The sequence below is a fragment of the Eulemur rufifrons genome, chromosome 17 (assembly GCF_041146395.1).
Source record: "Eulemur rufifrons isolate Redbay chromosome 17, OSU_ERuf_1, whole genome shotgun sequence".
NCBI classification, from domain to species: domain Eukaryota; kingdom Metazoa; phylum Chordata; class Mammalia; order Primates; family Lemuridae; genus Eulemur; species Eulemur rufifrons.
The window spans coordinates 95316449-95340000 of NC_090999.1; the positions used below are offsets into that span (position 1 = coordinate 95316449).

Here is a 23552-nt window from a genome sequence, read left to right on the forward strand (position 1 = left end):
TGGGTGGTAAAGGGGACAGCTCCGTGCATAATGTAGAAAGTGCCCTAAGCCTGGGGAGTCCCCATGGAAGAGTCCCCAGAATCAGGGAGAGGAGGAGGGGTGAGATGCCGCTCTTGTGGGAAGACAGAGGCTGCAGGGGGCGGGGCCAGGGTGAGCTGTGAGCAGAGAGTGGGATCTAGGGGTGACCTAGAGAGAGGGGCTGCCATGCTGGGGCCAGGGAAGAGAGTCACCTGTTCAGCTCACATTCCCCCTCCTCCTCCTCCTCTCCCCCTCCTATGCCCAAACCCTCCCTGTCCATCCCCCTCTGGCTCCCCCTCCATCTCAGGATGCCACACGGGGAACTATGGTCCGAATGCCCAGGTCCTCCCATTCCTTATGTTGAAATCCTAACCCCCAAGGTGATGATAATATTAATAGAGGGTGGGACTTTTGGGAAATGATTCGTTCCTAAGGGCAGAACCCTCTTGAATGGGACGAGTGCCTGCATAGAAGACCCCAGAGAGCTGCCTTCTAGCACGTGGGGACACAGAGAGAAAGGGCCATGGACGAATCAGGAAAGGGGTTCTCGCCAGACAGTGAGCCTGCTGGTCCCTCTTGGACCTGTCAGCCTCCCACCTGGGAGAGAACGAATTTCATTTGCTCATAAGCCCCCGGTTCATGGGTTTTGTCACAGCAGCTGGAATGAGCTAGGACGGGGCCACAGGCACTGGCACAATAGGCTCACAAGCACATTTTAATTTATTTTAAATAACTTTATTTGAGGTCAAAGAAAATGTTTTAACATAAAATATTATGCTTTCTCTTTATGATAAATACAGGGTAAAATATGGGAAAGGGTACTGTATAGAAATAAATAGGGAAATTAAAATATTTATTCCGAATGATATCCATGTCAACGGTTATAGTTTTTTTTTTCAAGTAGAAATGGTACTTTTTATGAAACACGTTCAGTTTTTTCATAGTTCCAACAGTACTTGGTATCTGCAAAAAGAAAAAAACCCAATGAGAGTCTGTCAGTCCTGCTGGTGGCTGAGTCCGGAGTGGCGGCTGAGAGGGACAGACCCAGGGCCACACTGCACTCCTGTGGGAGGCTGGGCTGAATTGGACAGAGACAGCCACAGGGGAGAAGAAAACCTCCCTGAACTTAAGGTCACCCTGAGGGGCAGGATATGGGGATTCTGTCCCTGCCCAACCAGGACCTGGTTCAATCAGCCACTTTTCTCCCTTGTTTGCAGAAAAGTGATGGCTTTTCACACCTGCTGGTGAGGGACATGCTCAGTGTCAACCCCCACACTCAGAGACAGACTCCTGCAGGGGGAGAGGCCCTTTGCAGAGAAACAGGCCCTCTTATAACCCCACGTCCCAGACTTTCAGGGAGAGGTGGGTGGCTGGGGGAAGACCCCTGGCTGTGAGAGACAGCAGGGACCTCAGACTCATCCACGTCCAGTCCCCCTTGGTCTGACGAGGAGAGCATGGTGCCGAAGGGCTGAGAGTCCTCTAAAGCCACATAACCTGATACTGACAACCCCGGAACGAGAACCCAGGCCTCTGGCCCTTTCCACACTGTTTGGAAGGAGGAGAGAAAGGGTCCAATGAAAAAACCAACAAGCCATTGGGGGCTGTGGGTCACCCTGGGTGGGACAGGGATCAGGATTTAAAAACAGTGGAAGTATTTTCCTAGAGAGGGTCGGCAAAGAAAGGAAGGAGGAAGATTCCCAATGGAACTGCACAGAGAGAGCAGGGACTCTTGCCTGGACTTGCAGAGGTAGAAACGGGAATGACATGGAGAGAGGGCAGATGCCTCAGCACCCCATGGTCTGTGAGGATTGAAGTCCTGCCCTGTGCAACTATTTCTGCACTGACGTCACTTTAGGGTGCCTTGAGCATCCTTGAGCTAATGTTGGCTCAAATGACCCATGGTGCCTGGACACTGAGTCCTTGGAAATGCCACCCCCACCACACATCCCTGCACCTCTGGGGCTAAACACAAATCTCAAAAGGCCAGTACAGGTCTCCTGCCTGGGACCAGGTTCTACGTTAGTTTTTGCCATGAGCAAAAAATGTGCTAATTTTTCACTGTTCTCATGCACAGGTACCAGTGAATCACAGCAGGGACCGCTCCTAGGGAGCTACAGGTTGCCAAGGATGGGACTGAAGGAAAATTCTTGAGTCCTGGCAGGTGCATTCCAGGCACCTGGCTGGCCTTACAAAGTCAATGATCAACTTGACCATCGAGACCAGACGGAGGTTACAGCGGCTGTTGGAGGGAACACACATGGCAGAGAAAGAGCAGCCGGAGACGACCTGTCACCTAGCACAGAGAGCAGCGGGAGTGCGTGCTTGTGAGACCGAGGGGGGGTTACCTCTGCACCCGCAGCTGCAGGCCTGGGAAACTGCATGAACTCTCCACTTGCTGAACAGCAACTTTCTGTTGCTCTTCCTCAGTTTCAGGGCACTGGGGCCAGCGAGCCAGGGCCAGACTGTCTGCGCCAGCCGGGAAAGTCTTGGCTGGGCTCCTGGGAATCCAAGAACTGGAAGACAGACCGGAGGGAAGAGCAGAGGCTTAGATGATACAGGTTACCGGGACACGAGTCTGGGATTCACGACCTGTGAGCACTGAGCCCTTCACAGGAGCCCTCCCCAAGGGGCCAGACTCAGGCTCCTGACCGCTCATGACCCTCATGGAGTCCTGGGTACCTGGGGCTTGTCACCTCTCACATGAGGGCATCGTCCGACAGCGGAGCCCCAGGCAGCCCCACAGGCTCCGGGGGCAGATGGAGAGGGACAGAGAGCAAGGAGGGGCAGGACAGGATGTGGGGGCTGGCAGCTCTGTGGTAAGACAGTCTGAGCAGAAGTGGGTCCTTCTGAGAAGGAAACTGAGGACACGGCCCTGCCATGCCTGCAGGTGACCAACTAGGTGGGACGGTCACAGGGCAAACTGATTTGGACAGTTCACAAAAAAGGTTGTCCTGTATTTCAAAAAGAGGATTAAAGAACTGGAAGAAAACCTGGATATGTCGGGAGACTGACCTGTGGGTGGGCCCAGGAGCAACATTGTTAAAAAAAAAGAATCCACGTGAAATCGCTATGTAAGTGACAAATCACCGCAAGATAGAAGGATTAGATATGACATGGTCACAGTTTTAGTTGAACAATTGGTACTGCATCAGCCACTTTGGAAATTGTGTTAATGATCACATAAACAATTAAATATCGACATTATGTTTCAGGGCTCTCAGGTGTGTGAAGTGAAATGTGAAGACCTAAGAAGACAGGTGACATAGCCACGGTGAACAACCAAGAAGTGTCATGCCAGGACCTGAGGGCAGGTCTGAACCAGAACCCAAGACCTTGCTCTTCTCACAATGGGAGAGCACCGTGGATTTCCACCTGGCCCTGAGTGAGCATGGAGGGGCCCCGCTATCCCTTCCCCGCCCCCCGGCATGGTGACAGCAACCCCCACATCAGAGCCTCCTGCTCCCCTGTCCTGCCCACCTGGGAGGATTAGCCACCGGTGCCCAGAGTCAGCGCTGGCTGCGAGGATCCAGGGCTCGCAGGGGAGGCTCCATGTGGCGAAGCCACAGCCACGACCCCACTGCTGGTCCAGCGTCAGCCACAGACAGTCGCTCACCAGGGTGCTTGGCTGCAGCTGTGTGTCTGCAGCTCGCACCTGTGACACGCAGGGGCTCAAGTCTCCACTCCAAGGCCCTTGGGGACAGGCCTCCTGCGTGGGGGCTGAAAGGAGAAGAGGCTTCAGTGGGAGCAATCCTAGTGCTCTCTTTGCAACGTACTCCCAGAACACCCATCTCTCATGTCCCTGTGGGTCAGTGAGACCACCCAGTGACCGTGGCAACACAGAAAGACATGGAGTATATGAAGGAGATGTCACCTGTCAGGTGTGTGCCTGGGGAAGCAGAGATCCCAGGTGCCCGGGCTGGCAGAGAAACGGTCAGGGGCTGGGCAGACGGCAAAGCTCCCAGACCCACCTCCCCTCTGTGCGGAAAACTCTGCCCAAGCACCTGACGGGAACCAACCATGTCTCCAGGGTCGGCCTGCAGGGACATCGCTCAGCCCGGGCAGAGGACTGAGCACAGCGAGGCCACCTGGGACGCCAGTGAGACTGACCAGCTTTATCACGGGAGGACTCACCCGCTCCATCCAGAACAGAGGCGACCTCAGGCTCGGCAGACAGGGAGGCGGCGCTTCTGATTGGCTCTTGGCATTCAGACAGGTCAGCACCACCAGGAGGGAAATCCTGCTCTGTCAGTGCCTGTGACCCACCTTCAGTCCCTGCGTCCTCCTGCAGCTCACTGGGCACAGTGGTGAGACTAAGAACCAAAGGTGAAGGCAGGACGGATCAGACACTTCAGCACCCTGCGGGGCCTGATGGGTAGCAGAAGGTGGCAGTCTAATGACGTGTGGCCTCCCTTCGCAAAGGAGGCAGGATACCTCCCCCTCTGTCTTGGGCACAGCTCGGCTGATTTGAGAATGGGGGTGACAGACAGACAGAGACAGAGAGAGACAGATAGAGAGACACAGACCACACGGCAGTGCAAAGTGCACTGACAAGATGCGGATCTAAGGAGGAAGAGACCCCAGACGCCCTGTCAGGTGCAGGCAGGACACACAGCACACAGGGACCCATAACCCTGGCTCAACACTGGGGACATATGATGGTCAATTTCACACGCAGCAGTGCAGGGAACATGGGGCCTGAGGTGGTATACACTCTCTGAGATCTTGTGTGTTCTAGGACTCGTGTTTGAAACTTGTGCCATGGGAGACTGTTTCCGAGGACATTCCTGTCAATGACCCAAGGCCACAGTGTAGACAGCAGACACGCACGCCCTGCCAGTCACAGCCTCACGCAGGAGAACCCGGGATCTATCCAAGGGCAAGACGCCCCTGAGACCGGTCAGTTCCCTTTGTCAGACTCACGCTACTAGTGCCATGAAGTAGAGGGACCACTGGGGAGGTGACGCCCTTGCTTCAGGGCTCTGCCAGCTCCGTGGCACTGAATGTGTCAGTACAACCAGTGGGCTGGGTTTGCCTCGAGTGTGAAATCTTGGTTACTTTGGCCTCACGTTCTGTCCTTAGACACCACCCTGCCCTGCCATGTCCTACCCTAGCTTCTAGCCCCTGATAATTCATTGTCACCTGGAGGCCAGTGATTCTAGATCTTCTTTGTCTTCCTCATCTGCATAGTTCTCTGCAAACAAATTGAGAAGTGTCCAGACATTAAATAGTGCCATTCCCACCATGACACACGCTGGGCCCATCTGGGCCTGGAGACAGATGACCCGTGTGACCTCAGACACCCTTAGAGAGCTGTGCCCATCTCGTCTGCGGACGTTGAGGCAGTGGGGAGGGATCACGTGCTGATCCGTCCTGTAAAACAGCCCCAGTGTGGCGGGTGATTGTCATGGTGAGGTCTGAACTTACTGGGAAAAGTTAAAACGTATTTCGGTCTCAAGGTCACAGGACACTTGCACAGTTTCTTCCGGATTTCTCTAGCTATGTGCCCCGTCTCTCTTGATATCAAGGACAACTGCAGATGTGGCCATGGCAGGTTTAATTCCTCTGGTATTCCGACACAGGCTTGGCAAAGATCAGTTGAATTAGAGGGGACAGAGAGATTGCGCCTGGAATCCAGGAACTACAGTAACATTTACACAGACACAGGCAAGACCACCAACCTACTGGGACAGTCACTGGTGCTTTTGTAACAATTATCAGAACCTGTAGGACAAATCACAAGTCCCAACATGAAAGAACGAGCTCGTGCAGACCCCTGCCGTGCACAGGCATCAGCGGTGGCTGAGAGTCGGTTACAGTTCCTTCAATTCCCCCACTTTGCTTAGCTCTGGTGTGCCCACTGTGACCTTGTCGTGGTGTCCCCTGGGTAAGTGTTTGGCCCGGGATTCGGGAGTTGCCTGGCTGCCTGACACACCTGATGTCTGTGCCTAACGCTCAGGCGGCCACCCTCATCCAAATCAGTGTGTTTCCGGGGCCTGCTGGCATCTCTCTACCTGGCGACAGGTGAGGGGCACAGAGAACATGGAGGCTCCCTGGGAGGACACTTGGACTCATCTACTTTATACCGGACACACTCACTAGCTGTACCTGGGCAGGCACAGACGTCTCCCGCATCAGGCAGCAGGGCAGCACTGTGGGAAGGGCGGCGGGACTCAGAGAGGTCCTGGCCACTGCGGACAGTGATATGCTGCTCCCGCAGTGAGGTCTGCTGGGTGGGATTGACCTCCTCCTCCTCCCCGCTGAGCCTGGGGGTGCACAGGAGAGAATGTTAAGCTCAGAGAGATCGGGCACCACGGCTTCCCCGGCTGGTCCTGATCAGGGGACACAGGCAGAGGTCCCAGAGGCGGCGAGGCCACCCCTGAAACAGGAAGAGGAAAACAGCCCTCCTGTATCCAGCACACTGGAGCTGCCCTGCTCATCAAACAGGATGGCACCGGTGCAGGCAGGCTGGTCAGTGTCAGCCAGGTCATGGTGACTGGCAGAAGTCAGGTGGCCTTCACCCAACTGGCCCTGAAGGACTCCATTCGCCTTCTCCTTCTCCTGCTCCTCTCTGCTCAGCCTGGTGGCATAAAGAATAGAACTGAACCAAGAGGGACTGGACACCAGATCCAAGGCGGTGCTGATGACAGCCATGAAGGACCGGCCACAGAGTGCAAGGGGCTGTCATTTAGAAAAGAAAGAAAACTATCCTCTTATGAGAAAGGAAGAATGTGGGTGCCTCGAGGGCAGGAGTGAGAGAGGAGCAAGTGCTCTGTGCACTGGCCACGTAAGGAGCTTCTGAAGAAGGGGACACAACTGTCCCCTTTGGTACAGTGTTGGCAGACAGCACACACAGAGAACCACGAAGTGGCTCAGTCTCCTGCGTGGACCGTGCTGACTGTTCCCGCAGCGGCACAGTGAGCACAGGCTCCTGAGAGTGTAGGTCCAGGAGCTCTTGTGCCTTCTAGGACCCTGTCTAGCAATGCAGTGACATGGTGGAAATATTTCAGTCTGCTCATATCCCCTGCTATGGGGTCACTTCCAACAAGCGAAGGCCAACCACGCAGAAAGCAGATGGTATCTCGTACTGAGTTCAGCCATGGGAGGGAAAACAGGTAGATTCCATGATTATAGAAATCCCTAAGACTGACTTGTTCTAGTTACTGGGAAGTGCCTTGAAGACAGTGAACAACCTTGTTAATGGAAGGAATTTTTCACTGGTTCTGTGAATGTCATCAAAGAACAAACAGTTTTCATGCACCTTTGCTGTGAAATCTGTGGCTACTTTGACATCTTGGCCAGTGCAACTGGGCCTCCCCTATTTTACCCACCCTCCTCCAGACCCTGCTCGCTCATTGCTACCTGGGGGCTGGTGGTTCTTCTTCCTTCTCCTCCTCCTGCTCTTCGTGGTTTTCTGCATAGAATTTCAGAAATGTCCAGTCAGACATTGAGTAGCTCCACACCATCCCAACGAACACCGGGACAGATCTCTACATGTGGACCATTTCTATGGTAAGAAAATCTAAGGCATAATTGACTAATTGCTGGAGTATGAGTCTGCAGAACTTTGAGAAATAAAAAAATAGGCCGTTGCAGTCATAGAAGTGCCCAAACCGTCAGAAGTGTACTCCTACTGAGCATCACACTGGAAGGTCTAATTTTTTCAATAAGATGAGGAAAGGAAATAAAAGCTAATGTCTATATAAAAAATCCCAAAGAATTAGCAATGAGGGCACCAACAAAATGCTTCTGGAATGAATAAGCCATTGGTAGCAAGGTTGCAGGATACAGAGCTAATATATGCAATCAATTGATTAATTAAATATCAGCAATGAAGAGCTGGAATTTGAAATTAATACACAATGCCATTTAAGGTAGCTCAAAAAAGACATTCTTAAGTATGAAGCTAATTAAATATGCATAAGGTCCACTGTGGAGTGGGGAACCTTGGGCCTTGGGGCCACATGTGTCCTTCTGGATCCCTGAGTGTGACCTTTTGACTGAGCGCAATTTTACAGAACAAATCCTTGGGCTTGGTCACCTAGATTTGGGACCTTGGACAGAACACACAAAAGCAAAACCCATGAAAAAAGAATTGATAAATTCAAGGCCATGATGCATCAGGAGGAAGGACAGAGTGGGGACATTGGGACCCCCACCCTGAGCATTCTGTCCTCTGCTCCCACCGGCCAGCCCTGTTCCTGTCGTGACCATAAATGTGACGTGCAAACCAGGACAGCCGGGTAAAGAGCCACATTGTGAGTGGAGTGTCTTGTGAGCCAGCACCTGGGAGCAGCTCAGAGTCCTGAGGGCCTGTGTCCACTCACCTGGGCTGAGCGTGCGGGCGAGGTGCTCTGCCAGCCTGCGCCCCTCCGCCAGGTGCTCACGGAGGCCCTGGCCCTGCCCGCTGTCAGGATTGTCCTGCAGGAGGAGGGCCTGCAGGTGCTGCTGGAGGAGAAACGAGCCGTCTTTCCCCTCTTGCAATACCTGCCTCAATAGGGTCAGCTCTCGGGCCTGCTGCTCAATGACCCTATTGGCTTCCCTATGGTGGGAGAAAAAGCAAATATGAAAAGGCACAGTTGACAATAGATTATATAGGCCATGGCAGACAGTTCTATGAAGATGTCCCCAGGAAGCCCTTTAAGTACAATTCTAGCACATACTTGGTGACCTACTTATGGCAAAGAGAGAGAAGAATGTGCAGGGAAAGCCTCCCGGGCGTCACAGACTGCCCCTGTGAGATCCTTGATGCTCCCTTCCTGTTTCTCCTGTAAGAGGAGCCAGGTGTCTTCCTGAATCGGCTTCACAACGGTGTCCCTCAGTCCCTCACTGTGGCCAAGGCCTTTTCCACATGAAGACATACCCAGCACGTTCTGGAGCGACTGGACATGCAGCCACAGGAAGCAATGTGGCAGGTCCAGCTGGGGCCAGTCGAAAGCATGAAAGACACAGGATGACCAGGCCAAGGGGACAACATTCTTTGGGCAACAGACTCAGAAGCCACATTCAGTCAGGGTGAGTGTGATTCAGAGTAAATGGGACGGTGACTGCACAACATTGTAAAGTTTTACTTGTATGACTGTGAGGGGTCCAAGTGCAGTGTTGTCACAGGGATATATCGCTCAGTGTGGAGTCAGGGCTTTTAGTGTTTCCATCACCTGAATGCGCAGTGTGACTACACTCAATGCTGCTGAGTTGTCACTGTACTTGGTTAACTTTATGTTACGTGACTTTCACCTTAACAATTTCTTGTTTGAAAGGAGAAAACATGGCTCTGAGTCACGGCTGTGGGCCAGAATACATCCTTAGTTTTGTTTTCATATTGTTTTATTAATATCTGTGAAAAACGTGCCAGCCTCATCCATTCCTGCCATTCTCGTGGCCCAGGTGGGCTCTTAGATGTCCCAGCTGAGCTGCCCACGTCAGGGACTCACATGTCCCCTGCCTGCCCCGCACACAGCAGCACCCTTACCTGAGCTCGTCCTCCAGGGTCGGTGTCTCTGCCCGCTCCTCCTCCCAGAAGTCCAGCCTCACCCCCAGCACGGACTCCAGGACGTCCCTGAACTCGCCACACTCTGAGAAAGACACACACGCCGGCCTCAGTGGGAAGCTGTGGCCACTGCCCACAGGGGAGGTAGCAGGGTCCCTTCCAGGGACCAAAATATCCCCAGTCCCAGGTCCTATGTGGGGATTTCTACACCTTTAATTCTCACCCTCCCATCTCCATGGCCTTGAGAATCCCTATTGCAAGATGAGGAAGGAGAAGCTGAAAGGCACATAAAGGTACTTGGCATAAATCGAATTGGGATTGAGGAGAGTCAGAGTTCATATCCCCGAAGGTCTGACTCTGATCAGGGGCCACGTGACCAAGGTGCAGCCTGTGACGCAAATCACTGCATGGGGCGTGATGCAGTGATGCCTGCACAGCTAGGAAGGCCCCCAGGACCCCAGGACTGGTCGGGCCCTCGTGCTGGGAATGCAAAGAGCGCAGCAGCCTCTCACAGGTAGATATTGCATCTGGATGCACCTGTGGGAAACATCAGGCGTTAGACCACGAGGACCCGAGAGAAAATTCCCACACGCTAGTGAGGCTCGGGTCACACTGGAAGTGAGAGAACTGGGAGCTCACAGTGGCTCCTCTTCTCAGGCTCTGCTGTAAAAGCGACACAGGAATTAATGAATGTATCATTGCAACTCCAATTAATAGGTGCTACAATAGCACCGTGTAAACAGAGGAGGAAACTGAGGCACAGCGTAGACAAACAACTTGCATTGGCACCTGGAGACATTCCCAGGGTCCCTGCTCTACACACGGTCTTCAGCCTTCTTCCATCTTCTTCCTCTTCACAGTATTTCATATGCTTATGTTATGATTACATGGAAAGGTGTTAATAAAACACAGTTTGTCCTTTCCCAGAACTCATCTCTTCACTTCCATAACAGGCTTCAATTTTTATTCTTCTCTTTAATTCCTTTTGATTAAAAATAATCCTCTGATTTATTGGAAAATAATTTGTAGGAAAACGATGTAAGTTCAGCCTCAGAGTTGCGAGATTCCTTCCAATCCTGCTGTGCACGTGCCCTTGTCCCAGGACCCCTCAGTCGCTCGGGCTTCTCTTCCTGAGCAGGACAAGGGCTGGCAGTGGCCAGGCGCACTGGGGTGGGGGTGGGGTCCATCCCACCCACAGCTTTGCTTGTCATAGGGGCTGCTGCTGTCCTCTTCGTCCCTTGTTCACACGCGGGCCAATGTCTCCTAGCTCAGATTGTCACGGTCCACCTGCACCTGCTGGCCGTCCTGTGTCCCTGAAGGTTCCCCAGCTCAGGGGACACACAGGGGTGGGAAAGCTTCTCTCCCACCAGAGTCAGCCCCCTGGACAGGGTCACTAAGGAATGTCACAACTGCCGTTAGGAGCACACTCCTCTGGAAGCTCCTCTGAAGCAGGGGCTGTGTCCATCCCAACCTTCCCCAGGGGGCAGCTCAGTGCTTTCCTGTTGGGCCTCAACACAAGCCTGAATGGAATGGAAACTCATCAGTCCCAGAAATTACAACCACAGTGACGTTATGTGACTGCAGGATTTGGTACAGTGCACAGGCTCCTGAGACAAACCGGTGTAGCCTGTGCCCAAATCACAGGCACTTCCTTGGCAGCTGAAGGAATAAATAACTGACATTTTACCTCATGCCCCACCCTACTCACCTGGAATCGTGGCCAAACTCTGTGTGCCTCAGTTTGTCCATCCTCAGAAAAATAGGGTTAAAATACCCCCTTTTCCCTTCCTGGGAATATAATCAGGATGGAATTTATTTTGATAAAGGGAAGAGAAGCACCAAGTCTAGAGACTTTATTTTCTCAGAGAGAACACACACAACCGTTCCTCACTGAGCATGTGAACCTACAGAACTTACTATATTTCCGCAGCTGGTTGGCCAGGGAGAAAGCGGTTGATTCTGATATATATAGTTTCTCCCTGAGGTCCAGAATCTTCTCCTTCACGTCCACCAGCTGGGAGCGCAGTTCCCGGCTGTCCATCTCTGCCCTCTGCCTGGACCGGGGGCAGAGGGACCCTGCCATGCTGGCCAGTGTGGCAGGAGAGGCACAGCCAGGGACTGGGGAGAAGAAACCCAAACACATGGTGGGTGAGGAACAAATGAAATCCAATAGGTTTCATCGGGACTGAGGGAGGACCAGCACTGGACTTCTTCACTTACTGTCAGAAAAATGTGATCCGCCAACAGCACTCGACACTCAGGCTCAGGATCCCAGAGCTCAGCGCTGAAGTCACCTCCAGGAGCTCAGAGTCCAGTGAAACTGAACCAGTGGAGCTCAGCGAGCCAGGTAACGGTCTTCGGTCGTCATAATTCTGTGTGGGTGCACGGAATGTTAGGAGCCCTGCCCCCCAGGTGCCTGGGCCATGCCGATGCATAAGTCAGGTGGTCTGGCCTAAAGGGGACACCACTCATGGGGACACCTCCCGATCGGCCATGCTCCATAGTGGTGTAGACATGTACTTACGCCATAGACTCCTTCATTTCTCAGTAAATCTAAGCACGTTTCCTCTTGTCCATTCCTGTGTCTGTATGGAAATATCTAGGCAGAAACAGTTTCCCGACGAGTTTTGTTTTTCATGGTTGTGAAGCAGTCATCCCACCATTTCTTCACCATGAAAACACATCTTAGGATTTTTCCTAAATTAAATAATGTCAAACTTTTGCAATGTAAAAATGTAGATCTCTCATGACTTTCTTCTCTGTATCTTCTCCCGTCCCTCCAAATCCATTAGAAAGTATAGAACAAAATGCAGTTTGTAACACTAAGTGAACAAATACTTAGTTTTTCCATGTGGTTTCTGTCCTGAGTGTCCCTGCTGCATCCCAGGGTTACGTTGGCTTCAGTCCTCTCCCAGGGGGCTGTGTCTCTGCTTGTACCTGTGTCACGTGTGACCTCCCACCACCTACGTCCTCCCCTCTGTGCGGGCTGCTTTGGGTTGTTCCTTCCTGTCACTGAACATTAAACTTCATACTTGCTGCTAATGGATTTCTTTCTACTCCCTCGTGTTCCCTTTCCCAGCCGTCACAGTGATCAAACTAGTCCATGTGCAGGTCCTTGAATACACGACGTGACCATCTCTATTGAAAAGACTTGTCAACCTCATGGCAGGTTTTACATTTTTGGTCATTTCATTCACATGCTGCACAGGACAGGGATCCAGAGCACCTTTACGAAACCTTGTTCCGTAGATCTGTGTGTTGACCTGAAACCGTTGAGCTGTGGTTGTGTTCCACTAACCAAACATGGGAAGGTCAAGGTCATGACTCTGGGTGATGAGGCTCCATGGTGCCCATGTGCAATGTGGTTTAGGGACACAACAGGTGAGGCTGAGCTGAGAGGGACAGGCAGGCAGGGGAGAGGGGCCCCCGAGCCATCTCCTCATGTTCTTGGCTTCCAGTCCCACCCCGGTCTGGTGAGTCTGACACCGGGGAGACGCCTTGTGGCCCAGGTCTCTGCAGTTCAGCTGCTGGGCCTGCCTGAGTTGAGGGTGGAACTCGTGTCATCGTGGACCCCGAGCGTTCGTGTCAGAGTCAAGGAGGGAGGACTGCTCGGCCACGTTTGACAGTGTGTCCCTCCACCCTAAACCACCCCCACACTACGCTGTGGAATGACGTCAGTTATGAGACGTATGTTAAGCCCCAGTGGCCACTGGGTCCCCATTTTCACCAAACACATTTTTTGAAAAGATAACATTTCTGTTTCTCCAAGCTCACTCACAGCTCCACAGCAGGCAGCCAGTTCACGTGCTGTATTGTGGCCACTGTCCTAAGTTCCATCTCCTTCCTCCTGTGTCACCCCAAGGGGATCCATGTCATTCCTTGGCCATAGAGGCAGAGCCATTTTCCCAGCTGATTTGCTGCATTAAAGACCTTCTGATCTGGTGTGCAGGGCCAGCATTTCGGGCAAGTGGAGAGTGTTTTTGCTCCAGAAGTCACCAGGTGCTGCCAGATGCAGTCAGGTGTCTCCCACCACAGGACACTGGACCCAGCTCATCCATGTGTTCTCCAAAGCGTCACTTTCTGAGCAGGTTCTTGACCTTTGTACAGACCCGTTGCCCGACCGGACATCGTCCAAGGATTTCCAGTCCGTCACTGCGCTGTTTCTCTCCTTGTTGCTACAATCTAGATATGATCTGTGACCTAAACACATGCAGAAGACCCATGCTGAGGATGTGTGGCACGCGACTGTGACACAGGAAGCTGGGACACTCTCTGCAGGACGTTCTCCACATGGTGTGGACATGAATCAGGACGAGGTGCATAAAACCCAGGGTTGTCACTGTTCCTCATCATCCTCTTCCTCATCGGCAGGGGAGCGAGTGGCGTGAGCTATTAACCTACACAGACCCCTGGCTGAATTCAGAGCAGACGGCTCTCAGCTCCTTTCAGTGGGGACCAGAGGGCCTGTCCTCTGCTCCCCAGTGTGACGAGCACAGGACACTACCCACAGTGATCATGAACTGCCCTCACTGAGCTCAACTGACTTAGCTCAATGTCCCTAGGTAAGCATAGATGTCGGATTTTACAGATGGAGACAGGGTGGACAGAGAGTGAAACAAGGGTGTGGGATGTTTCTGTGTCTCTGAGCACAAGAGTCACGATGTTCCCCGAGCCCGTGAATGCAGAAAGCCATTCCAGCCCCAGTCCCTGAGTGTTCCCTGCGAACACGGAAACTGTTTTATTCCCTCCACATTCGTTCTTTAATGTGAGATCCGAGAGTAAATTATGAGCTACTGAAATTCTAAAAATAGAGTCATCGTTTAATTAATTTTGATGTGACGGGAGGTTAGGAAAGTATGGAAAAATCTGATTATCCGCAAGAACAGGGACCAGCGTACCCTTTCTGGCAGACATGGACTTATGGGTCCAATTAAACTTGCCTCATGGTGTCTCCAGGTGGCCATGACGGAGTCAGCAGTTCTCCCTGGAGACCTTGGCAGCGTTGACCTTGACATGACCTGGAGGGTAGATGCTGGTCGTGTCCTGGGAGGTCAGGACTGTTGTGTCCCACAGGCTCCACCCAGCTGTTAGAAACAAACAGAAGGGGGACCAGGACAGCCACTGAGGTCACCCCCACACCCCATGGGACCTTCCCTCGCTGTCACCACACTTGCAACGATGCACGGCCTACCAGCCTGAGAGCTCCACGGACACTGGGACACGGTGTCATCATCTCCGTGTTCACGGTTCCCACTCGGGCCCGGCACCAGGGGGCTCCCCGCAGTGGTTGTCAGCGACGGAATAAAAGTGGTTTCTGACTCCAGCATCCCGTCTACACTCCTTCCCCGAGTGTCCTGTGAGGGACACGATGCTTCCTGCCAGGGAGCTGCGTGTCTCCTTCTGTAGAGAGACCCCTGCCCTACAGTATCCGAACTCAGGGACAGTCCCCTGTGGGGGTCTGGTGACACCGGGACTGCTCTCAGGAATTCCCTTCCTGTTCACTGCGTCATGGGGACGACGTGTCTGTGACCTCTCCTCCCGTTCCCTGGGCTGCCACCAGACCTTTCTCAACTGAAAGGGACAGAGAATAGACAAGTGTCACTACTTCATGTGCAAGGGTCCCCTGTCCCCAGGTCACTGGCCTAGAGCAGCATGTCCACCCTTCTCCTGCTCAGCCCACCCTCACCTGGAGGACGTCCACTGCCAGGACAGCCCTGAGGACGAGGCTGCTGGAGCTGGGCAGGGCCTCACGGTCACTTCCTCCTCCGCTTGGGGTTGGTGCTTCCCTCAGTGTGAACCAGCTCTGAGTCCAGCCTGTGGGTGTCCTGGGCCAGGTGTCCAGGATCCCTGTGCCCTGAGCTCCTCTCTCATCCCCACTGCTTCGCCCAGGCGGAGGAGGGTTTGGGTGACGACAGATGTCTCTCATTGACCCCTGATCTCTGAACCCAATTTGTCCTCATTCTCACCCCCTGTGTGTACACCTGCTCCATCGTTCCCATGTCCTTGTTTTGGTCATTCTCATCCCCCAAACCTGCCGGCTCCCCTTCTTCCATCTGCTCCCTCCGTTCTGAGTTCTCAGGGTGTGGCCTCAGCCCAGGGTCCTGCAGGGGACAGTCACAGTAGGAACCAAGGTCAGGTCTCCGCTGTGGGTCCCAGGGCACCTTTATCACACAGCTCAGCCCCCAGAGACTCAGAGCAAACCCAGCAGGAAGGACCCTGGGAGAGGTGCAGTAGGAACCTTCACTTCCTGATGGGGAAACTGAGGCCCAGAAGGACTAAGAGATCGTCCCCAGCTCCCTCACCCCTTGGTGGCAGCAGGGCCACCTCACAAGCCTGGGCCTCAGCTTCCCTGTCCAAAGCACCGAGCTCTCCCACCAGGAACTCGCATCTCAGTTTCTGGGATTTGGGATCCAACATGGCTATTTCCACTGTTAAAACATCTCAGATGGCTCCGTCCCGGGACATATCTTTTATCACAATTCTATAGTTCTTAGTCCTGTGTTTTCTTCTTTAAGAGGAGGGTCTTGCTCTGTCGTCCAGGCTGGAGTGCAGGGCTGTGAACACAGCTCACGGCAGCCCCAGACTCCTGGGCTCAAGGGATCCTCTCGCGTCAGCCTCCTGAGTAGCTATGACAACGGGTGCACACCAGTACCCAGAGCTCATTTATCATTATTGTTAATATTTGTAGAAATGCTGTGGTACTATGTTGCCCAGGCTGGTCTTGAACTCTTGGCCTCAAGTGATCTATCTCCTAGACCTCCCAAAGTGCTGAAATTACAGGCTGGATCCACTATGCCTGATCCAGTTCTATTATTTATACTCAGTTTTCAATCAATGACTGGTCTCAGGTGACAAAGGAACACAAAGGATAAACTATATGTAACAGAATCACAAAAGAAGTATATTAGGTGATTATCTATAATCTCTTCAGTAGGATTCATCCAGGCTTTGACCTCAATCAAGGCACTCACGCAACTATTGATGCTGTTTAATTATAGCCGTCCTAGTGGTGTGGACTGGGGTCTCATTGTTGTTTTCTTCTACATTTCCCCAATATCTAATGCTGTTGACCATCTACCATGTGCTTCACTGCAATTCATGTATCTTGTCTGGAGAAATGTCTATATGATTCCTTTGCCCATTTTAGTTGGATGTTTGTATTTCTGTACTTGAGTTATAAGAGTTCATTATATTTTCTGGGTATAAAATCCTTACTAGGTTTATCATTTGCCAGTATTTTCTGCCATCCCATGAGCTGCCTTTACAATCTCTTGTGAGTGTCTTTTGACACAGGAAAGTTTTTAATTTTGGTGGTGCCCTATTTATCTGTTTTTTTCTTTCTTCTTTTACTGCTAAAGCTTTTGGTGACATGTTTACAAAACCGTCAAATCCAAGGTCATACAGATTTGCCCCTACATTTTCTTCTAAGACCTTTAGTTTTAGTTCTTAAATTTAATTATTTTATCCATATTCAGTTAATTTTTAATATTTTGTTCAGTTAAGATCCACCTTCAGTCATTGATTGATAATTTTACATGTCTACACGTGTAAAGAGATCTTCCAGTTAGTGGGATAAACTTATATTTGCTTCTTGTACGAAGTTTTCGTTATTTACAAATGATTTAAAGCGTAATAGCAAGTAAACGTTTTTTTAAAAAATCTCTAAGACAATAAAAGTCATTCTGAATGCTAGCCTATAAAAGTATTGAAGTGGAACGTCATTGTCATAAGCAGTCCCACACTGCCCTCTGGTGGCTACATGAGAAAATGGCATGAACGCCGAGGGGCCCCCTGGTTCTGTTGGCAAAAGGGGAAGACACTCAAACTTAGATACCCCCATGTGCTCTGCGTCACCTTCCCGAGAGCTCACACTGTTCAGACTCTCCTCATCGCCGCCTGGATCCCCCAGTGTCCTCCCGACTGGGCCCCCCGACGCTGCCACCTCCACACTGTCAGTCCCTCACCGGGCTCAGCCCCCTCAGTCCTGCTCTCACCACATCCTGCTCTGCCTCCAAGATCTTCCTCTCCGCAGCCCACGACACGACGCACGTCACCTCCCCGCCTTGGGGTCCTGCTCTCTGTGGCCCCACGTTCTCATCCAACCTCACTTCCCCCCAAATTGTCCTTGTGCAGATCGTCCCCTGGGGTCAGGCTGCCCCCACCCCAGCCCTGCACCAGGGTCCTTCCAGCATCCAGGTCTTTGTGCACAGGCTCCTCCCTCGGCCTGGTGGCCCCCAGAGTGACTGAAGGCACAGTTTGCCACCGTGAACCCTCACTCGAGCGGGACACTCACTAAGAGCTCGTGATAGCTCCTATTGGGCTCTGGGGAAACATCTCCACCCGACACGCCTGTCTGTGGAAGGAACTGTCAAGCCCAGAGACGAGGGTCGCACGCTCGGCAGGACTGAAGGGCACTGAGGCAGGAATCTCCTCCAGGACTCAGCACGTCACCTGGTCCCTTCTCTACTATCCCGGGAGGTGAGCTCCCTCCCTCCCCACCTGCCTTTCCCTCCCCGCACAGTCGTAGTGGTCTGGAACCTTCCTGGGAACATGGCCAACTCCTGACGCCCCGAAGGCTCCTTCACGGTTTTACTTATTTAGCCTCATGATTGTCACAAACTTCATCTCCCCTCAGCTCCCTTAGGTCATTCAAATATTTGAGCTGGGCGACACCGCACTACGGTGTCAAATGGCAAGGTTGATCATTGTCAGGTTTCTCCTGTGTCCAGACGTGTGGCCCTCACCGATTCTGGACCCTCCTCCACAGATTGTTAGACAGGTGTCCCTAATCCACCCACGCCCTGGGGAGTCTGGTCCTCCCGCAGGGACCTTCCATTTGCACCACTGCAGACGCAGACCGAGGGGCTGTCCACGCAGCCTGGTCTTGCTGGTGGCCCCTGAGCTGCGTGGACCCCCTTCCCGCCCCTCCCCTGAATGGCTACAGAGCCAGGTCTCCCCAGCCTGGTCCCCTCAGGGGACGGTTACAGCACAGCTAGACGTGTGGCACATTCCTGCTGCTGGCCGGAGCCTCCTCCCTCTGGGCCGAGCCTGCGCAACCCACGCTGCGGAGACACTGTCCGTGCACAGGGCGAGGGACAGCGTCTGTCACACTCTCAAATTCTGTGCATGGTGTTACACAGCTATGTGGAGAAAATCCTCACTAAAACATCCATGTGTAATTCAGGCGACATTCGTGCTGTGTCTGCCGGGGTTTTCCCTGCAGGGAGAGGGTGGGCGGGGCAGACCGCCTGTGCCACCGCTGCCGGTCCCGGCTGTGCACTGCACACACACACGGTTCACACTATCGCAGGGAAGCCACGCAGGAGGTGGCCTTCTGTGATTGTGACCCTACTGCAGAGGAGAACTGGCCTCCCCTGGCCCGTGGTTAGTGACGCCTGGCAGGGCCGTCCCCTCCCACACTCAGCTCCCTTCTGAGACGTGTGTCTGAGCATCTCCCTTCCTCCTCACGGGAGCCCAGGCCTGGCAGGGTGGCTGTGAGCCTGAGCCTGGAGCTTTCCAAGGGCCCCAGGACAGCCAAGGTGAGAGCAGAGACCCTGGGGACAGGGCGGGAGAGACAAGGACTTTTGAGCCCCTGATTGATTGCCCCTGGGCCTCATGGAGCTGCAGCTCCACCTGCAGAGTGGAGGCCCCGCCCAGGACATGCAGGGGACACGAGATGCCACCCTCAGGAGAGACTCGACCCTGCTGTGCACATGCTGCAGGAGCTGGGACCTGCCTGTGCATCTGCGGCCTGCACAGGGCAGTGGGGGCTGGGCTGCCAGGACACGGCCAGGCGCTGGGCAGACGGCAAAGCTCCCAGACCCACCTCCCCTCTGCAGGAAACTGTGCCCAAGCACCTGACGGGAACCAACAGGGTCTCCTGAGTCGGCCTGCGGGGACATCGCTCAGCCCAGGCAGAGGACTGAGCACAGCCAGGCCACCTGGGACGCCAATGAGACTGACCCGCTTTATAACGGGAGGACTCACCCGCTCCATCCAGAACAGAGCCGACCTCATGCTCGGCAGACAGGGAGGCGGCGCTTCTGATTGGCTCTTGGCAGTCAGACAGGTCAGCACCACCAGGAAGGAAATCCTGCTCCATCAGTGCCTGTGACAGTCCTTCAGTCCCTGCATCCTCCTGCAGCTCCCTGGGCACACTAGGAAGAGGAAGAAGCAAAGATGAAGGCAGGACGGATGAGACCCCTCAGCACCCTGCCAGGCCTGACGGGAAGGGGGGGTCCAATGGCGTGTGGCTTCCCTTTGCAAAGGATGCAGGACACCTCCACCTCTGCCTTGGGCACAGCCTGGCTGCCTTGCACATTGGGGTGACAGAGAGAGACAGAGACAGAGAGAGAGAGACAGAGGCCACAGGGCAGTGCAAAGTGCACTGACAAGTGAGGAGCTAAGGAGAAAGAGACCCCCCCAGATGCCCTGTCAGGTGCAGGCAGGACACACAGCACACAGGGACCCATAACCCTGGGTCACCCCACAGCCCCAGGCAGCTCTTCAATGGATCCTGCACGTTTGCTGATTGTGCAGCAGTTTTTCTGAAATGTCTGCAAAGGTAGGTTCATATCTGGGGCATTGTGTGCCCAGTTGCTGTGCCTTCTTGACATGAATTTTCTTTAGTCCAGTTACGTTTCTTCCTGTGGAGAACCTGCCAGTAGGCTGGGCCCGCAATGAAGAAGGCAAGGACGCCTGCTTCCCTGATTTTTTTTTTTTTTTTGAGGCAGAGTCTCGCTCTGTTGCCCGGGCTAGAGTGCCGGGGCATCAGCCTAGCTCACTGCAACCTCTAACTCCTGGGCTCAAGCGATCCTCCTGCCTCAGCCTCCCGAGTAGTTGGGACTACAGGCATGCGCCACCCATGCCCTGCTAATCTTTTTTTCTCTATGTTTTTAGTTGTTCAGCTAATTTCTATTTTTTTTTTTTTTTTTTTTTTTTTTTGGTATAGACGGGGTCTCGCTCTTCCTCAGGCTGGTCTTGAACTTCTGAGCTCAAACGATCCTCCTGCCTCGGCCTCCCAGAGTGCTGGGATTATAGGCATGAGCCACCGCGCCCGGCCCCTGTTGAGCTTTAATCAGTCATTTTTTACTCACATTACTCAAAAATGCCTTAACTGATATCCTGGCCTCTAGCCCTGTCCTCCCTTCAATCTGTCCTCAACATAACCACCTACTACATGACGGATGTCAAGTCACACCCTGACCACGTCACTCGTCAGCTGACCCCACCCCACCACTGAAGTGATTCTCAGTCTTGGCTGAGCATTAGAATCACACGAGAGAACATGTAAAAATGCTGATGCTTAAACCATACTTCAGCCCAGTGAAGTTGGCGTCCCTACAGGTGGGGCCTGGGATTACAGTTTCCCACGCATCCCAGCGACTCTAGCACCCAGCCAGCACTGAGAACCCATAACCTATAGGAAAAAGTTCTAGATCCTTGATGAGGGCCACTGGCTGGCTCCTGCCTTTCTTCAGCCTTCCCTCCTGCCACTCCCTCCCCCTCACTCCCCTGCTGGCTCACTCTTCCTTATACGTTGAAAGTTTGAGCTCAGCTATCACCTCTTCCTGGAGGCCTCCCCCCCCACACACTACCTCCATCCTCTGGGTGGGGCAGTTTCCCCTTCTCCGTTACGCCAGGGGCCTGCGCATCTCTCAATCGCTGCATCAGCCTCACAGGATTATCATTATCTTTTGATTGTCTCCCTTGAAAGATGGTTTCTTGAGGGCAAGAATTGTGATTAATTTTTGTATCCCAGCACTTGGCAAAGAATAGGCACTCAGATATTTGAATGAATTAATTAAAAAGTGAATACCCACATATGTTTGGTAATATTTAAATAAAAACTCTAGTAAGGGACAACTACGTAGTATTTCATCAGTTGCCCACATTAGAGTTATTTCAAGTTATTTTTACCGAAGCAACAAATATAAAAACGAGGCACGTTACAATTGAGGCATGCTCAGTTAGCTTCAGAAATAAAATGACTCCTGACTACACAGCTCCATGATGCCCCATTTGCAACCGCCAACATTTCACGATGCGCCGATCACGCCGTTACATGTGGCCACGGGCCCAACAGACCCGGCATGTTGCTGACAGAGAGTGGACAAAGGCCCATTCCTCCTCCTTTAAGCGAAGGACCCCACGGAGACTGTGGCTCTAGGAGCAAACGCTGCCTGAAACCTTGACTGCCCCCCGCCACAGTGGAGCTGGTCTCTCATCCCTTTCATCGCTGCGGAAACCATCCTGGCCAGAGGGCGGCGTTCACCGCAGCCACGGGACCTGAGCTGCAAACCCGTAAGTGGCGGTGTTAGGTTGGCAGGCGCAGAGAGAATATTCTTTAACCAAATTGCTCCTGAAAATATTAAAAGGCGATATTACTGTGCTAGAAGTTTATTAATGGAGAGGCTTTTACTTGATTCAATTTTGTTAAGTATTTTTCTTGCACACTGTACAAAAGCCTCTTCTACATTCTCCCGTTAGCGCACTTGTCTCCAAAAACATCAGCTCTGAAATTGATATCAAACAAAATACAACACCACATTTAGAAGGCGAATCATAATTTTCACTTACTAGAAGCCCATTTAGCATTGTTAGAACAGCAGACAAAATATGACAGAAAACTATATAATTCTGTAAATACAAAATAAACATGTGTCAGTTATGTTTTTTAAAATGTTAGAAGCATTCGAACTTTTTCTGAAAAGCAGCTGCCATCTTGTGCTGGCATTTAATCCACTGGAGAGACGGAAGGAGCAACGAGGCTTCCGCAGCCGGCACGACTGCCCAGCGGGAGAAGGCGCCGGCCACGCGGCTCTGCCAAAAGCAGCAATTTCCTTCTTCAAACGATCTGTATGTTACCACAAGTACAATCTACACGTCTTTGTACTTTCTAGGGGACTGTGTCGCAATTTGTCACTCCGCCCGTGGAGAGGCCTTATAGGAATGAGCGCTCCTTTTACCCAGCAGAGGGGCTGCTGGTCCTCACAGACAGGCCTGTTCCGCTGCTCTCCAGGCAAACCATGACCTCTCCAGCCTCTTGTGCCCTCACTTGTAAAGATGTGGACATTTAGGTCACATGAAAATTCCTTTTGTGCTTTTAACATTCTTAGCTTCTGTATTTCTAAACAGATCTTTGAAAACTGTCATGATTCTGGCTTATGTGTTTCTCTCATGTTTATTTTCTTAGCAAGAAACTAGTCAGTTTCCAAGAATGTAATCCGGTAGTCCTAGAATCCCATCAAACACCGATATTAGGATATTGTAGTTCTTGATTGGTTCTAAAACTTAAAGTTACTTAAAATGTCTGAATTTTGGCCCGGCACGGTGGCTCACACCTGTAATCCTAGCACTCTGGGAGGCGGAGGCAGGAGGACAGCTTGAGCTCAGGAATTTGAAACCAGCCTGAGCAAGAGTGAGACCCCGTCTCTACCAAAAATAGAAAGAAATTAAGCTGAACAACTAAAAATAGAAACAAAAAATTAGCCAGGTGTGGTGGTGCATGCCTGTAGTCCCAGCTACTCAGGAGGCTGAGACAGAAAGATTGCTTGAGCCCAGGAGTTATGAGGTTGCAGTGAGCTATGATTACGCCACTGCACTCCAGCCTGGGAAACAGAGCGAGACCCTGTGTGTGTGTGTCTCTCTCTCTCTCTCTCCACTGCCCCCTCCCCACATATATATAAATAAATAAATTTCACTTTAACTCAAGATCTCTAATATTCAAAGATCTAATACTAAAAAGTCATTACAGAATGTTAATAGATTTGCTTTTGTCATCATAGTAACTTTTGTAGGCAGAATGCAATATACTGCAAATACACTAAATAAGTCTAAATTTATAGTAAAAACAATCTCAAACTCTACATTTCCTAAATATAACCTTGAAACTCCAACAGATGTTTTAAACCCAAAGAAATGTTGTTACCCCCCAAATTTGCCATTTGAAAAACAATAAGAGATGAAAGGTCACTTGCCATTTTCTTGAGCAAATCTGGAGGCTTCTAAGAATGTAACTTCGCGATCTGCATCCAGGTCCTTCTTG

The 23552-nt window shown here is 52.1% G+C and overlaps 1 protein-coding gene and 1 long non-coding RNA gene across 3 annotated transcripts in view; both read right to left on the reverse strand.

Moving 5' to 3' along the window:
- Positions 1 to 790: 790 nt before the first annotated feature.
- The window catches only part of LOC138398241 (uncharacterized), a 167044-nt gene continuing 144282 nt past the window's right edge, over positions 791 to 23552 (reverse strand). Inside the window, exons 4-7 of one of the 2 annotated variants that reach the window (XM_069492560.1) lie at positions 19493 to 19662; positions 3496 to 3735; positions 2364 to 2531; positions 791 to 981 (exon numbers count right to left, since the gene is read on the reverse strand). In XM_069492560.1, coding sequence (XP_069348661.1) covers positions 935 to 981; positions 2364 to 2531; positions 3496 to 3735; positions 19493 to 19662 — 625 coding nt within the window. In that variant the 3' untranslated portion in view covers positions 791 to 934. Of the gene's footprint in view, positions 982 to 1706; positions 2532 to 3495; positions 3736 to 19492; positions 19663 to 23552 lie in introns of those variants that run through there. The other variant, XM_069492559.1, reaches the window with a different exon arrangement.
- LOC138398244 (uncharacterized) lies at positions 8504 to 15991 on the reverse strand. Its single transcript, XR_011235936.1, has 3 exons — positions 14446 to 15991; positions 9488 to 9590; positions 8504 to 8557 (listed from the first exon to the last, which is right to left on the reverse strand). It is a non-coding gene; the product is annotated as an uncharacterized lncRNA (long non-coding RNA).